The sequence below is a fragment of the Convolutriloba macropyga genome, chromosome 14 (genome assembly GCF_964194025.1).
Source record: "Convolutriloba macropyga chromosome 14, txConMacr16.3, whole genome shotgun sequence".
In the NCBI taxonomy this organism is placed as follows: Eukaryota; Metazoa; Xenacoelomorpha; order Acoela; family Convolutidae; genus Convolutriloba; species Convolutriloba macropyga.
Genome location: NC_134481.1, coordinates 23,105,480 through 23,119,810, shown reverse-complemented (window position 1 = coordinate 23,119,810; position 14,331 = coordinate 23,105,480). Strand labels below are relative to the sequence as shown.

Sequence of the window (14,331 nt, the reverse complement as noted above, 5' to 3'; positions counted from 1 at the left end):
GCAAATAAGATTTTCTGGCTTCAAAAAATTCTCTCATGTATAAGTTTTTTTTTGCGGAACAATTGTAAATAGATGTAGCATCAAATAAATCTAGAAAATATATCATAGGAATATGGAACAAGATAAAAAAGGATATCAGCTTATATAGATTAAACAAATTGCAATTATTTCTCAGATGGCGATTGACTTCAGTGTCTACGGAGATCTTTAAGGAAAAAAATTCCTTTGTCTGAAGGACAAATTAACACAGCCGTCAGCAGCGCAGATCTTCAATTGCATCAATCTCTGTGAATTGAGGCGAGTGTCTGTAAATTTGTCAATACTGCCAGGGCGGTGTCATGGGCTGAGGGTTTTGTAAGTATGACATGACAACTGCTGATATTGAGAGCATAAAACTGGAGAGCATCTGTTTTGAATCCTCGGTTGCTCTGAAACAAAGCCTTATTCGCTTATATCATCTCGCTTAGATGAACAACTCATCAAATTTGAACTAATTCAGATGTATGTTATTGCGTTTATTTTGACATGCGAGCAAAACTGTTTTAAGCCCCAAATTCTGTCTGCAAAACCATCCACAAATCAATACAAAATGTTGGAAAAAGCGTAAGAAGAATTCGAATCACAGTTTTGATCTTGAGGGACTCCTAGCACACTAAACATGCAAAGACACCTTGTGCCTCACGATAAATTGATTTGGTTTTTTTTAAAAAAATTTAAAAGCTGTTTGTCAAAATCAAACCAAAAGGTTTTCAAAAGGTCCGCATTATTCCATGGTACCCATTAAGAGTACTCTTATTCAGGTACCCAATTAGGGGGAAAAGATACGTTTATTTCTTTTCTTCCCTTCAGCATTTCTTTCCTTATTTTTCCCTTCGAAATAACATTGTTGACCACAGAAGACATAGCAAAACGTGAGCTACCTTGAGTTAGCAAAGGAGATGAAAGCACAGTAAACAGCCACCCATGCACACCACTTGAGTTTCATCATAAGACCACACATACTGAATACCATGCCCAACAGATTCATATAGTCTGCGATCGGGTCATCAGCAGGAGCAGAGCTGTTCTCGGAAACAGGTGCGGGTCTGTACCTCACAACTTTATTTGGACGTCTAGGGTCGCCGGCTGATGCTGCAAAGCCATTGCTTGTAGATGACGACATTTACTTTCTGAAATTAGTCGGAATGAGCATCACTCTTTTCTCGGCAACGACATCCAAGGCCAGATACATTTACGCCACTAAGCGAGACAAAAATAGTAACTACATCCAAGCGACCATATATGGCTTCTATTTAACATTGATTATGTCCCAGATCACAAAAAGATGCCTGAAAAAACCAAAAAATGCGTGAATATTCTATTTCGTTTATTATTCGCTTGTATCTTACCTGTACAGCTTTGAAAATTCTGTTCTTATGTACATATCTATATAGCAACAAATTAATTTGAAGCTGCGATCCAACGGTGAACATGATCCAGCATCAAAAGCTAATACTTTGAAAGCGTCTTTACTCGCAAGCATTTTTCGAGGATTATTAAGCATAACACAGTTAAGCATGACACAAATAAGCATAAATCCAGTAGTAAAACACAATTTATCACAAACTAAATCAAGAGCCTAGATTCATGAAGTAATTTTCCTTATTAAAAACTTTGCAGAGGTGGAAAAGAGAAGAAAAAGGGGCTCTTTAAGGAGATTGTTTACTGAGGGGTGCGATGGGCTTTAAGCGGCGTGGGTGGATGTCGATCGTTCGGGGTTTATGAAAGCGAGTGAGGTGGCGGTCGAAGCGGGGGTCAACTGAGGTGAAGGGAGTTTAAACTGCCCCTCACACACTGATTTTATGTCTTCTTAGCAGCTTCGATAATTTGTATCCTTAGAGAATAGCAAAGCTTTAAGAGAAATGCTCAGCGACTTAATACCCTCCGTGCTTTACCCGTTAATCACAAAAAGTCAAAAGGTCAGACAAAGCCAATAGTACGAAAAAATCACATCAAAAGACCGACAGGACAAATATAATTTCCCGAAACCTTGTTTGTTTCACCGCATTAGCCATTTTCAAACAGGATGCTAGGTCACCCATGTTCGCTCAACAAAATGAACTGCGAGTAATATTGCTGGCATATTTCAAGAAAATAGCTGTGATTTCTGTGTAGACATGTATTCTCAAAATACGATTTCACTATTATTTCTGTGCTGCTTTGAACTGAAGAGATGAACCTGATGAGAATCATTAATTGCTTCAAAGCTTCCTCAATAACCGTCCTTTAGATTGAGATATCCTAAATTAACCGTAACTCCTGCTATCAAAGTAATCAAAAGTTATTTGCAGATTGATAGAAAAAAGATGATCAAATAAGATACCATTTGCGGCCACATTTTCCAATTGACTTCAGTAGTAAACTCAAGACAGGAATGCTAGGGGAAACAGGTCCATCGATAAGTTAAAACATAACCGAACAACATCTAGCGAATTGCTGTCAAACGACCCGCGAACGGTTGGCTTCGGTACTAATAAGCGGGCCATTATTGCTGCCAACATTAGGGGAGGGGCTAGCGCTCTCATGGGGAATACATTTCGAGAAAACACTGATAACAATTTCTGGAAAATTGCACTCACGGGAAAGTTCTATTACACATCTTTATAAAGCAACTGCATATCAACAATCAAATTGATTCCAACTACAGTTTCGATTTCGCCAACAATCAGTGCCAAGTTAGCACTGAACCAGTCGTTAACTTCAGGAAACTGACTCTTTTTGAACTTGAGAGCAACTTTATCAGCACTTTCAGAGTGAATATCGCAAAATACATGAGCTAAATGGCCAACGCATGCTTTCAGGCGCTTAGCTACCATTTCGACCAAATTTACGTTGAAAACCGGAATCATTTTTCTTGATTTTTTGTGCATTTGATCATTGGCATCGTCATCATCACTTTCACTTTCATCGCTTTCACTGACATCAGTTTCGTTCTTCTTTTGTTTTTTAGCCTTCGGGCCATTTTTCTCATCTTTTTCCGGTGCCACAACCTGTACGATTAAATCAAAACTCGCAAAATTTGGTTCGAAAATCGTAGCCACATTGGGAAATTCTTTTCGCCCATTCAATGATAGCATCATGTCAGTGTGAACTACTTTGAGAGCTTTGGCAGACAGTTTAGCCAGTCTGTTGAGAACAGGTTGTGAAACATGAGATGTGAAATCTGATGTCATGGGTGTAACTGGAGTAAATATTGTCAGAGGCGGAAACTCGACTCTGTCCAAATCAAATTTCAACTCTGCGCACTTCTCTTGCTCTGAAAGAATTGAAAAAAAATTTTTGGCATCTATTCTGTTAGATCCCAAAAATCCCCCCAGTTACAAATTATATGTTGTTATATAGCACGTAACTATGTAAAAAATAGCACGTGCGTAAAAATATAAGCGTAAAAAATATAAGCCCACTAAGCTGGGAGGGGGCAAAACAGTATAGATCCAATTTTTGTTTCGAAATAGTTTACATAAAAGCATATCCTCTTCGAGTCATAAAAAAACAACACTATCACTAGTATCCCTCACTATCGCTACTTGACTATAAAGTTAATATGAGTTAGGTCAAAGCGTTTGCAGATTTAAATTTAGGAAAAAATTCAAGCAGCAAAAACATTAGATTAGGAGATTCGAGATAATCTTTGCTTCAAAGATATACATTCGGGATAGAATCTGCTCATTTAAAGGGTTAGCTTCTGAAAAAAATCTTTATCTTACAGCAATATATACCTACTTGCGGTCTGTAAATCACTAAATGCAGAATCTCATTACTTGAAGACCCCGTCCGGAGGGGGGGGGGGTGAGAAAAAATTTCTTCGTTTTGTTGGCACAAACGAACATGAACATACCTGATGCTTCACGAGTGGTTAAAGTGTTTGGATCTTGCAGACCCAATCTTATAAGACTGACTGCAAAATTGAAGGTTGAAATGAAACACCAAAATTTAAAGAGACCCGCTTGCATGCTTCCAGGAACAGCACCTGAAACAAGAAATCTCGAACTTACACATCACACTTATGAACTCAAACTTTGACTCAAGACAACGTGCCTTCATTTTGTGTTATGTTTATTTAATGCATCATTAGACAATTTCGAATTCGTTAGTTTCCGATTTTATGACTCAATCTACATTATTGTGTGTACAATTCATTCTAAATAAATTTATCGTTATTCATTTGATCATTTATTTTACCGCACATGAAACAGCTTAAATGTTAAAAAGCACTTATTTCTGTCAAGGAGCCTAAGTTACTCTATACTAAGGGCTCCAAAGTAATTTCTGAGTTATTCTCTATACACCTATTAAACGTGATGAAATGATTGAAATAGGCAACAAATACTTGCCATTCAAGTGACCGTTTTCCAACATAGCAGCCACAAGTAATTCAACTACAAGATCACCAATTTCGAACAGCAACAAGTGAGCATTGACCCAGGCTTTCACTAATCTACAGATGGGTCCAAACTGAGGGAAGAACTGTTCGAACCCTGCAAATAAGACCCTCAATTTTGGTTTCAAAATTTGATCCATTTCAAGTTTCTTCGAATCCTCCGTGTGAGCCCAGTGAATGGCTCCGGTTGGTGTACGCATTTGTCGCATTAGCATTTTCACTTCAGGCGGGTGGAAAATTGTCAATCTGTAAACTTGGCCCTCCGATTGGACATACAGACCGTCGAATGTTGGGAACGCAACGAGTGATGACTGAAATATGAGCAGTATTTAACAATAATGTTGTTTTCCCTTAGTTTCTAAAGAAATCGTAAAAACTATAGCAAAGCTTTGTTCAGCTACGAGATTGATGCTATTATAATTAAAAAGCACCCTTAGCCCTTAAACTCGACAACTCAAGAATCGTACATTTTATTTGCCGATGAACTCAAAATTTTTACAAACAACATATCACAAATCTTCATGAATTTCTCCCTCTATATATATATATATATATATATATATATATATATATATATATATATATATATTCTTAGTTTGTTTCATTTTAATATTTATTGATAAATCTGTAAATATACCAAACTCTTTACGAAGACGAAGATCTGGGAGAACCCCGGACCAGTCAACATTCACCAAGTATTGGGGAGGGGGGTTTTTAATTTGAAAAAAAAACATGGTCAGGTTCAACTCATTTGACTCTTGGTGTGTTGCATTCTGTGTTAACTATTAGCTTTTATGACTTGGTGAAAACGCCCATGCCTGTCCTGATTTATTGCGGACAGAATTTCACCCTGACAGTTGATGCGCTGTCTGTGCCATATTGGCTTAAAATGCAATTTTCAATTTCAAAGCGAAACGGTCTTTTCAACGCAGTAAATAGAAAATTATTATACCGCCCTCTCCTACTTTCAATTCCTTCCTGGCCCTTTTGTGTTCAATCGAAACTCTTTATTGTGAACATGCGAATTGTGGAGAAATCTCGATACATCTAACGTGTCTCTGCGGATCGCATAATTCAAGATAAACAAACAAAAAATATTGTAGTAAATTTAGTAAGGTTTAATAGAAGTTTTAAAATGCTTTACGCTTTCAAGGCTAAAAATTAACAAATTAAACTATATGAACAAAAACTGTTTTCTGCCGGTTAAAGACTATTGCATGAAGCCTTTTTCTTTGTATCAAAAAGATCTTTGGAAAACTGAAGAGAAGACTTCAGGCAATTTAAGAGCTCTCAAAATGGCAAAAAATCCCCTTTGAAAGTATAAAACTAAAAGCAAGAAAAAAATGTATTCTTTTTAAAATTTTAGAGTTGTTTTTGCAAAAAATTGTTCTCATTTAGTCAGAACTAACCATAACCATTTGAGTGTTTTCAAAACCTTTGAAACGTAAAGAAAACCACTATCATGAGACGAACATGAAATAAACCTAAATCATTGTCGAATTGTGTTCTTTATAATGTCAGAACAGATAGTTCAACCTAACCTTCCCTGGTATAATCAAATACAGATGAAATTCAAAGTTTGAGAGTTATTGGATAGTCAGGCTGAAAAATTTAATACATGATCACAACTTTTTTTGAAAGAGATTTTTCACATCTCAATTTGAAATTGCTTTGCGAACTGATCTTTGAGCGCTTCGTTATATTGAAAAACTAAATCCTTCATTGATTGCGAAACTCCTCATATAAAAAACAAAAATTTCTTTTGAAAGCATAAAAAGATATTGTCTTCTCTTTTTCAGTTCCCATAACAATTAAATTTTCCTATTTCCATAAAAAACAAATAATCCTAAAACAAGAAACGGTCCAAAAAGTAACATCTACTGATAACGAATAATTCTCAAAAAATACAAAACAGGAGGCTTTACGAAGAGCTTTCAACGTTCCTTTTCATGTAAAAAACAACTAGAGGCAGAGTGCAAGAACCGTCAGAAGTAATAAAAAGTTAGAAAATTAATTAAGTTGGAAAACTTTGCTAAACAAAGGGCTTTTACAGATATTTAGAACTAATACTGCTTATTATATCTAACTCTTAACACGTCTGCGTAAGGTTTTTAATATATACGAATGGGGATTATGCCCGTGAAACATCAACAATGACAAGAAATTTTAAAATAATTCAAAAAGTTCAATTCCGATTCTGTTGTCAATTTAATAATTATCAAAACAAATAGGCCATGAATTCCACATCAGAAAAAAAACAACAATCAAGACACAAATGAAGGAGTGACAAATATTGCGTAAATATCGGATGCCAAGAAGATTTGAAATTTTTCGGGTGGCGAGGCCTGCATTTGTTTGTGTGAGCGTTCGCGCCTGTGGTGGTGGTGGTGTATATATGGGGTGTGCGTGTTTTCAATGTCTGTCGTATATATTTAGAGAGAGAGAAAGAGTTATTGTGAGAAACTATTTCCTTCAATTGTTAGACACAAATAGAGACTTTGTACAATGCAAATCAGATTTTGCACATCAAACTTTCCTGAAAGAACAATCAATACCTAAATGATAGGCGGGAAAACTTGAGTAATGATCAGATGCCGAAAAAAAAAATTTGCGGATTTAATTATAAACAAGGTTATGCCTGATGCGTTTAAATTTTGCCAATATCAAATCTGCGAGGTTTTGAAAAATTAATTGTTCCCTTATGCTCATGAAACATCAAAAATGACAAAAAAAATGAGAACTTTCAAAAAGTTAATTTCAGATTTACTGTCAAAATTATAATTACCGGTACTCTTCTTTAAGAAGTCAAAACCTAGCTTCAGAGAAAAAAACAGTCCAGGCATATTTAAACGGTGAAGAGTTTTGAGTAATTATCAGTTGCCAAAAAGAAAATTTGACAGGTTTTTTTGGTGATGGGTTTTGCATTTGTGTGCTCGCGCTTGTGTGGGTGTATTTACGGTTGTGCGTTCTTTTATGTGTGCATAAGAGAGGGATAGTTAGTGTGAGAGAGAAAATGCATTCAAATGTTGGACAGACACAAATAGAGGAAGAGTGTAAAAACTGTCAAAGATAAATTAGAAAAACTACTTAAAATTTGCATCAAATTGCGGCTTCAGAAGTGCGGAACAACAAAACCCAGTTTTTAAATCTCGCTGAGAACAGTTATGCGAGATTTTGAAAAATTCATTGTCCCGTTGTGCTCATGAATTATCAAAATTTGTAAAAAAAATTCCAAAAACTTTTAAATGTTATGTTTCAACGTTTATTGTCAAAATTAGTCGCCGATAAAATTGCGTCAAAAAGTGCACACCTAGTTTCTTAGAAGAACAACAAAGAATACCTAAATCAACATTGACGAAACTCGAGTAGTGACTAATTGACAAAAACAAAATTGAAAATGCTTCTTTTTGCTGTTGGGTTTTGCACTTGTGTGTTGGTATCTATTTGTGAAATGTATCCTTTGTTTGTGTGTGTCTGTGTGATTTTTCTGCGTCTTTCAGATTGTATTACATTTATAATTCTAGAGTTTGTTCTTTTGAAAGACGGCATAATTTTTGGTTCAAAGAGTACAAGTAATTTTCTCTAATGCATATAAGTTGCTTTCGGATACTCCCAACAGTTTTCCTGGCAGAATTTAAAAGTTGCTTTTGCAACCTTGAGACGTATGTGGGAACATTTTGTGCTACGCACAGACTCGCGCGAGCCGTCTTGTTTAAAGTATGTCAAGACCCAATTGAATAAGACCATTTTTTCTCAAGATACTTTGAAACGTGTTTTGTAGAGGAAAAACATTACCAGGTCACCACACCCTTCTGCTAAAAAACGAAATTTTTGCAAATTTACCTTTCCAAGGATACGTTAGATCCACTCTTTTTTGAAACTTTCAAAACATGATTTTTCAGAAATTTTCCGAATTCATGAGTGCCAACTTTGATTTCCAAAAATTCTGTAAAAACTTTCAAAAACCACAAAAAATTTTAAAAACGGAAATCTCCAACTGCTGGGGCGCAAAAACAATTTTATTTCAAAGGTATTTCAAAAAAGTCCTAGGACTATCTTTGCTGACCTCAAACAGATCCAATCCCAAACATCTGCATTTCTTTTGAAACAAAACAGGTTACCTCATTATTCGTTAGCAACTGTCCCATCTTTGAGTAGAAGGCTGCTTTCAGTCTTTTGACAGCTTCGTGATTTTTAGAGGGCCAACTTTGATGAGTTTGCAAAACGAGTTGTAACTCTATCAACCTTCTGCTGTTATTCCCAGATGCAAACAGATGCTCAAACTGAGAAGGTACTCGCACCTTTTTATGAACAACTTCATACACACATTTGTCTCTTCTTGTTTCACAACTTGCAGGAATAATTGAGGAGTTTCGATTTACTTCGTCGTTGAGACAAGTTACAGATTGGATTCGTAGGGGTAGCTGTTTCGAAATATCAAACATCAAAGATTCAAACCTCTCAACTTTGTTTCTTGTGGATTGAATTTCTTCTTCCCCCGTTCCGGTGAAATGTCCCACTCCAATAACTTTAGAGGTTAACCCTCTCTCTAAAATATTAGAAACAACTTGAAAGGAGTCCACATAGTCTTCGCCCAAATGCCGAAGAGTAATGTGTTTAAGAATAGTCTTGGAGACATCGCGTAGAGAAAGTTTGCTCTGGATGAAGTCGGGAAAGGCAACAGCGTAGCAGATGGTGCCGTCTTTGAATCGTCTCAACTTGCACAAATCGTCACCCCATAATTGACGAAATTTCTCGGCTTCTAAATCAATAACGAGTCATTCAATTGGGATAATGTGATTTATTTTGCCGTGGTTGACTTTGTTAACCAATAAGATTATCGGATCTATTATGCTTCGATCCCTGTGCAGGTCATGACCCCCCCAGTTTCAATATACGTGACCAAATTACCATCTAAAAATGGCCATGTACGTTAAGTGGGAGGGGGTGGTTGAAAATTGTACGCCCACGGTTTTGGAGGTGGGAGGTGGAGGATCAGATAGTTTCTACCACCAATTACACAGGTACCCAGTGAACTCTATCTAGTAGTGCATAAAACCAATACATGCATTGTTCACAAGATGAAAAACAATTAGCAAATAGATCAAAACTGTACAACTTTTTCACATGGAAATTTCGTGCAGGGATAAGTTAACACTGTTCACGTATGAGTCAGACTTTGGTTACCTTGTGCATTCTCCGGTAGTGGACCCTTTATCACAGCTTCGGCCTGCATTGAAAAGTTCAATTTTACTCCAAAATAAACGCGCGCATCATTTTCATCAGCATCTTTGTCAACTTCTTCAGCTGTTATGTTTAGGAGATCAATGCGAACAGCTCTTTTGCCGAGCGATGCAGATAACTCTGGCATTAACTTTGAAACCACCAAATCGACAGCCCTGCAATTAAATTCCAATAGATCTTCCGGTTGGACAGAATTGATGTACCAAGCATTTATGTTAAAAGAACAAAGCAGATCATATTCCGAAAACATTGACAACTTGTTCTCAAACAACTCTGTATACAACGCGCGCTCGGGCACACTTCCGAAAGATTTCACAAGATTCCCAAATTTGAGCTTCACAAGGTCGAAGTTCACAAGCGAAAGGTTGTGAAAAATATCCAAGTTTTCGCAAACATGACTTTGAATACACATGTCTCTTGTTCTATATATTGAATCGTTTTCATTTAAAAGTTTGTAGAAAAGCTTACAGAAATCGGTGAACGCTTCGAAAACATGACCTTCATAATTCAGCCCCTTTTCTGTAAGCGCCCCAGAAGCTGTGAACTTGAAAAAACAACTCAAAATGTATTCATTATCAATCTGGCCCAAATTTTTAACTCCCACAGCATAACACACTAGGGCTAAACATTCTTTGTAAATCAGTGGCAAATTATGAAACTTTTGTAGCAGTTGCTTGTTAATATTATGTCTAGAAAGACAGTTTATCATCATTTGATTGTAAGCTACACTAGGCAAATGTGCCTCTTTACTTTCAAAACCAGCTTCCTTTTCGCTTTTTTCACCTTCCTCTTTGCTCCTCAAATATTGAATTCTGACGCAATTATTGTCAAAACGCAACCGATCAATTTCGAAAAAGTCAACGTTCTCCGGAACACATGTTACTTTCATGGTTATTGGCGTCTCATTATTAGTGATGTGTTTTGATTTTACATTGACATTGACATAACAATGACTAAATAATGTCGCATGAATTGGCGAATGATCAAAGCTGAATAAATTCCAATTGTCAACGGGTGACATAAAGTCTAAACCCTTCAAAACATCAATGACAACAAGCAATGCAAAGTTCAATTTTTGTATCAATCTATAATTGATAATATCTGATTTGTAGAAGAATTGCTCTGGTATGCATACATACAACATGAGGTTCATACTATTCGTCGATTTGTCAAATAACGATTCAATACAACATAGACTTTCTGTTTTCACTTGAAAGTTCAACAACGGAAGCACTTGAGGTCTGAAGTTACCAAAATTTCCCTGCGCATAACCGACAAATCCTCTGTTTGCTAATTTCCTTCGATACGTATTCAAAACAGTTTTAACATCAACCGTTGAAATATTCTTATTGATGGCGCTTTCCATTTTTGCCGAAATAGCAGCACATAATTCGTCATACAATTTGATATCGGGTACTTTTAATTTGTTTTTCACTAAGTCAGTGCAAAGTGCGTTTAGAACACGTGACTTTGATTCAACGCTATCAGTCATTTCAATATATCTGAAAATAGAATCCAATTGATGTGCTTCATAAAGCAATCATACCAACAACTCGATCTAGCCAAGTGACAACAGATTGACAACACGATACAAAAAGTTCTTCTATAACCAAGAAGGTCACGCAGCGCAAGCGCAAAATCTAAATTGGTACTAGACATTGTAAGAAATAGAAACAAAACACAACTAAAAAGAATCGGTAACGTGCTTCTGCACATAAGTTTAAATCCATTTCAAGCTACATTTCACAATCTCAAGCGTGAAAGCTGAATACTCCAAAAAGGAAGACATTCACTGATAAATAATGGAAACTTGAAATCAACTATAATTTACGCAAAAAATGCTTGACATTGAACAGATTAACGATAAATACAGCAATCGAAAAATAGTGACTTCAAGATGATGTATAATGTAGGTCTCTGCCTAACACACATTTTTTCACAGCCGTCTGGTAAAATTTGAGCTTAATTAAAAGAAAAGTTTAATCAAAGCATTCTTTCACAATTTTGAAAACTACTGGTGCTTCAATGAAACCAAATGAAAACTTTTGTGATCACTACTCGAAGATCTTTATTGTAATACTTAACAATACGGCTCGCGCGAGACTGCGTAGCACAGAATGCTCTAACTTGCGTCTAAAGTTTGTAAAAAGCTTCTTCGAATATTTCTACTATCAATTTTTCAAAACTCAAACTGAAATTTTTCCGTAGCAATCTTGAGTACGAATTTTTCATTTTGACCAAAAAGAACAATTAAAAAACCGGATGTTGATGTAATTTTAGCAGATGAAAAACCAATTGGGTTATCAATTATTTTATATAAAACAAATTTTTAATGAAACTGAAACTTTAAACAAGTTTCAAACCTTGTTTCAACGAAACTTTAAACGTGGAAGCTCTGAAATGTGCGTTAGCACAATGTTTTGACCCCGCCCAACCGCGTTTTGACTCAATGGTACAACAAATGAGGAAGAGATAGAAAACTCTCAAAAAATCACTAAATAAAAACATATTAAAGCGCCAATGATACCACCCATTAATGAGAGTAACAGAGAAGACAAACAACAAAATCAAACAAAGACAACAAGCATTATTAACAACGAAAAATTGATTATTGATTTTTTTTCAAAAAAATTTAATGAAAAAGTCAAAATAGCATCAGATAAAAATAAACTAAACCAAATGACTTCACCAAAAAAGAATTGGAACCTGTTTTTATTGAGACTAATTAACTGGAACCCGTTTTTATTAACCCGAGACTAATTAACAATTAGACAGAAAACAAAAACGGGCAAAATTAGAAGCAGTTTACATATTCTGGAAACAAAAATCCAAAATAATGAAAGCCATTAGCTATCAACTGAAATCAATGGCTTTTATACAATTATTACAGAATTACCTTCATACAAAACCTTGTCAGTATCCAGAATGTCATGAGACTACAAAAAACTAATAAAAGCAAAAATCATGAAGTCAATTCAATTTTGCCTTCTTTCAGCGCAATTAATATGATATGCGACTTGTCATTAATGTGCCATTCCTGTGATGTGATGATCAGACAAAACAGCAAAGGAGAGCCTCAAAAAAGCTGTCAAATTTGAAAAAAAATAAACAAAAACTCGTGGTATCAACGCCAAAATTTAAATTAAAATGACAAAAAAGAAAGTAAAACTTCATCTTAATTTGCCCGAAATGAATTCATTCGTCCCTCTCTGTGGTGAGCATACGCTAAAAGGTGGCAGAAATAAACTTGAATATGGCAAATCTCAGAAAACAATTTTTTGAAACTTGTAGTATCACACCATTTTTCACAGCATTTTGCTTAAAGCTAACCAAAGTCTTAATTGTATTAGCTTGTATATCAATAAGGATACACCTGACGGAAAATTCAGCCTATGATCCTTTACTCATTTTGAGTTCGATTTGCAATAGCCGCGGAATATTACGAATATCATTTCATTTTTAAAAAACTTACCCAGTTATATATTGGACAACAGCTTTTTATCTTGCACATATGTCAAATCAATCTGTTAAGCAATGACATCTGGGTAAACATGTTTTGAATTTTACCCTATGTCAAAACACCCAATACGCCATAATATCCAAACCAAAATAAATCTTTTCCTTTGTCCCATTTCAGATTAGCGGATTACAAATAAGTATGCTTTATTATAACGAGGAGGCTCGGCACTGTGCGTTCGCATATAATGTTCCAACCCCACTCAACCACGTTTTTGACTTAATTGTATACAAAGGAGGAGCTTTCAAAAAATCACTTATTCGAAAATAATTGTTTTATCCATTTAAAAAAATCAATTTAGCTCTAACCAAAATACAAGTCAAACAATAATTCAGCAGAGGGTCAATAATAACTGCCATTAGGAAGCATAAAAGAGAAGACAAACAACAAAATCAAATAAAGAGAACAAGCATTATTTACGACCAAATCTCAATGTCTATCCTTTTTTTTGAAACAACGCAAAAGCGAAAAAAGTGTCATCAAAAAAGAAAATTAAAACAATTGACTAGCATTTCATGGGAACTGTCTTTATTGAAAATAATTAACAAGTAGACAGAAAACAAAAAGGGCACAATTAGAAATTACTGTTTACACTTTTTGAAAACAACAGAATTCAAAGTCAGGAAAGCAATTAGTTATCATTTGAAATCATTCAATGGCTTCATCTATACCTTCAAACAAAACCATTGGGAACTGTTCTTATGCAGAATTTCACATGACTATAAAAAGAGCAAATGCAGACAAATATCAAAGTCTTCAATTTTGCGAGGATACGGTGTTGAAGCCTATAAGATCAAAATCTATTCACTAAAAACATTGAAAAATGAAGAGTTAATTCGACGTCATTATTGTGATCTGCGACTTTCCAATAAATGGCACCAATGTGATGACCGTACAAGACAGCAAAAAAGAAACTCAAAAAGTTGAAAGGTCAAAAAAATAATAAAAAATTTATGAAAACTGGTAGTATCAACGCCAAAAAACCATTATTTAAATAATTAAACAGCAATTAAAACTACATTATCATTCACTTAAAAATGCGCTCTCTCTCTCTCTCTCTCTTTCTCTTCATTACGACTATGCTAAAAGGTTGCAAAATTGAAATTGAAAGTGACAAATCTCAAAACATTTTCTTTTTAAAATTTTTTAA

General features: G+C 35.2%; 2 protein-coding genes across 2 annotated transcripts; both read right to left on the bottom strand.

Annotated features, from left to right (window-relative positions):
* Positions 1–28: 28 nt before the first annotated feature.
* LOC142353020 (PAT complex subunit Asterix-like) lies at positions 29–1,165 on the bottom strand. The gene is made up of 2 exons (XM_075405208.1): positions 921–1,165; positions 29–428 (listed from the first exon to the last, which is right to left on the bottom strand). Exons 1-2 carry the CDS (start codon positions 1,160–1,162, stop codon positions 317–319), a joined length of 354 nt encoding a protein of 117 aa, XP_075261323.1. The 5' UTR covers positions 1,163–1,165; the 3' UTR covers positions 29–316.
* Positions 1,166–2,614: 1,449 nt separating this feature from the next.
* Positions 2,615–11,193, bottom strand: LOC142353537 (nucleolar protein 6-like). Its single transcript, XM_075405795.1, has 5 exons — positions 9,608–11,193; positions 8,542–9,182; positions 4,374–4,731; positions 3,878–4,009; positions 2,615–3,295 (listed from the first exon to the last, which is right to left on the bottom strand). Exons 1-5 carry the CDS (start codon positions 11,154–11,156, stop codon positions 2,631–2,633), a joined length of 3,345 nt encoding a protein of 1,114 aa, XP_075261910.1. The 5' UTR covers positions 11,157–11,193; the 3' UTR covers positions 2,615–2,630.
* Positions 11,194–14,331: the final 3,138 nt, after the last annotated feature.

Bases quoted from the DNA above. Each gene is read 5' to 3' on its own strand.
- LOC142353020 (XM_075405208.1), bottom strand. From the start codon at position 1,162: ATGTCGTCATCTACAAGCAATGGCTTTGCAGCATCAGCCGGCGACCCT. The intron at 429-920 runs GTAGCTCACGTT...GCTTTGTTTCAG, and splicing joins ATCTCCTTTGCTAACTCAAG to AGCAACCGAGGATTCAAAAC.
- LOC142353537 (XM_075405795.1), bottom strand. From the start codon at position 11,156: ATGACTGATAGCGTTGAATCAAAGTCACGTGTTCTAAACGCACTTTGC. The intron at 4,732-8,541 runs GTAACCTGTTTT...CTCATATTTCAG, and splicing joins AGTTGCTAACGAATAATGAG to TCATCACTCGTTGCGTTCCC. The intron at 4,010-4,373 runs GCAAGTATTTGT...TTCTTGTTTCAG, and splicing joins GGAAAACGGTCACTTGAATG to GTGCTGTTCCTGGAAGCATG.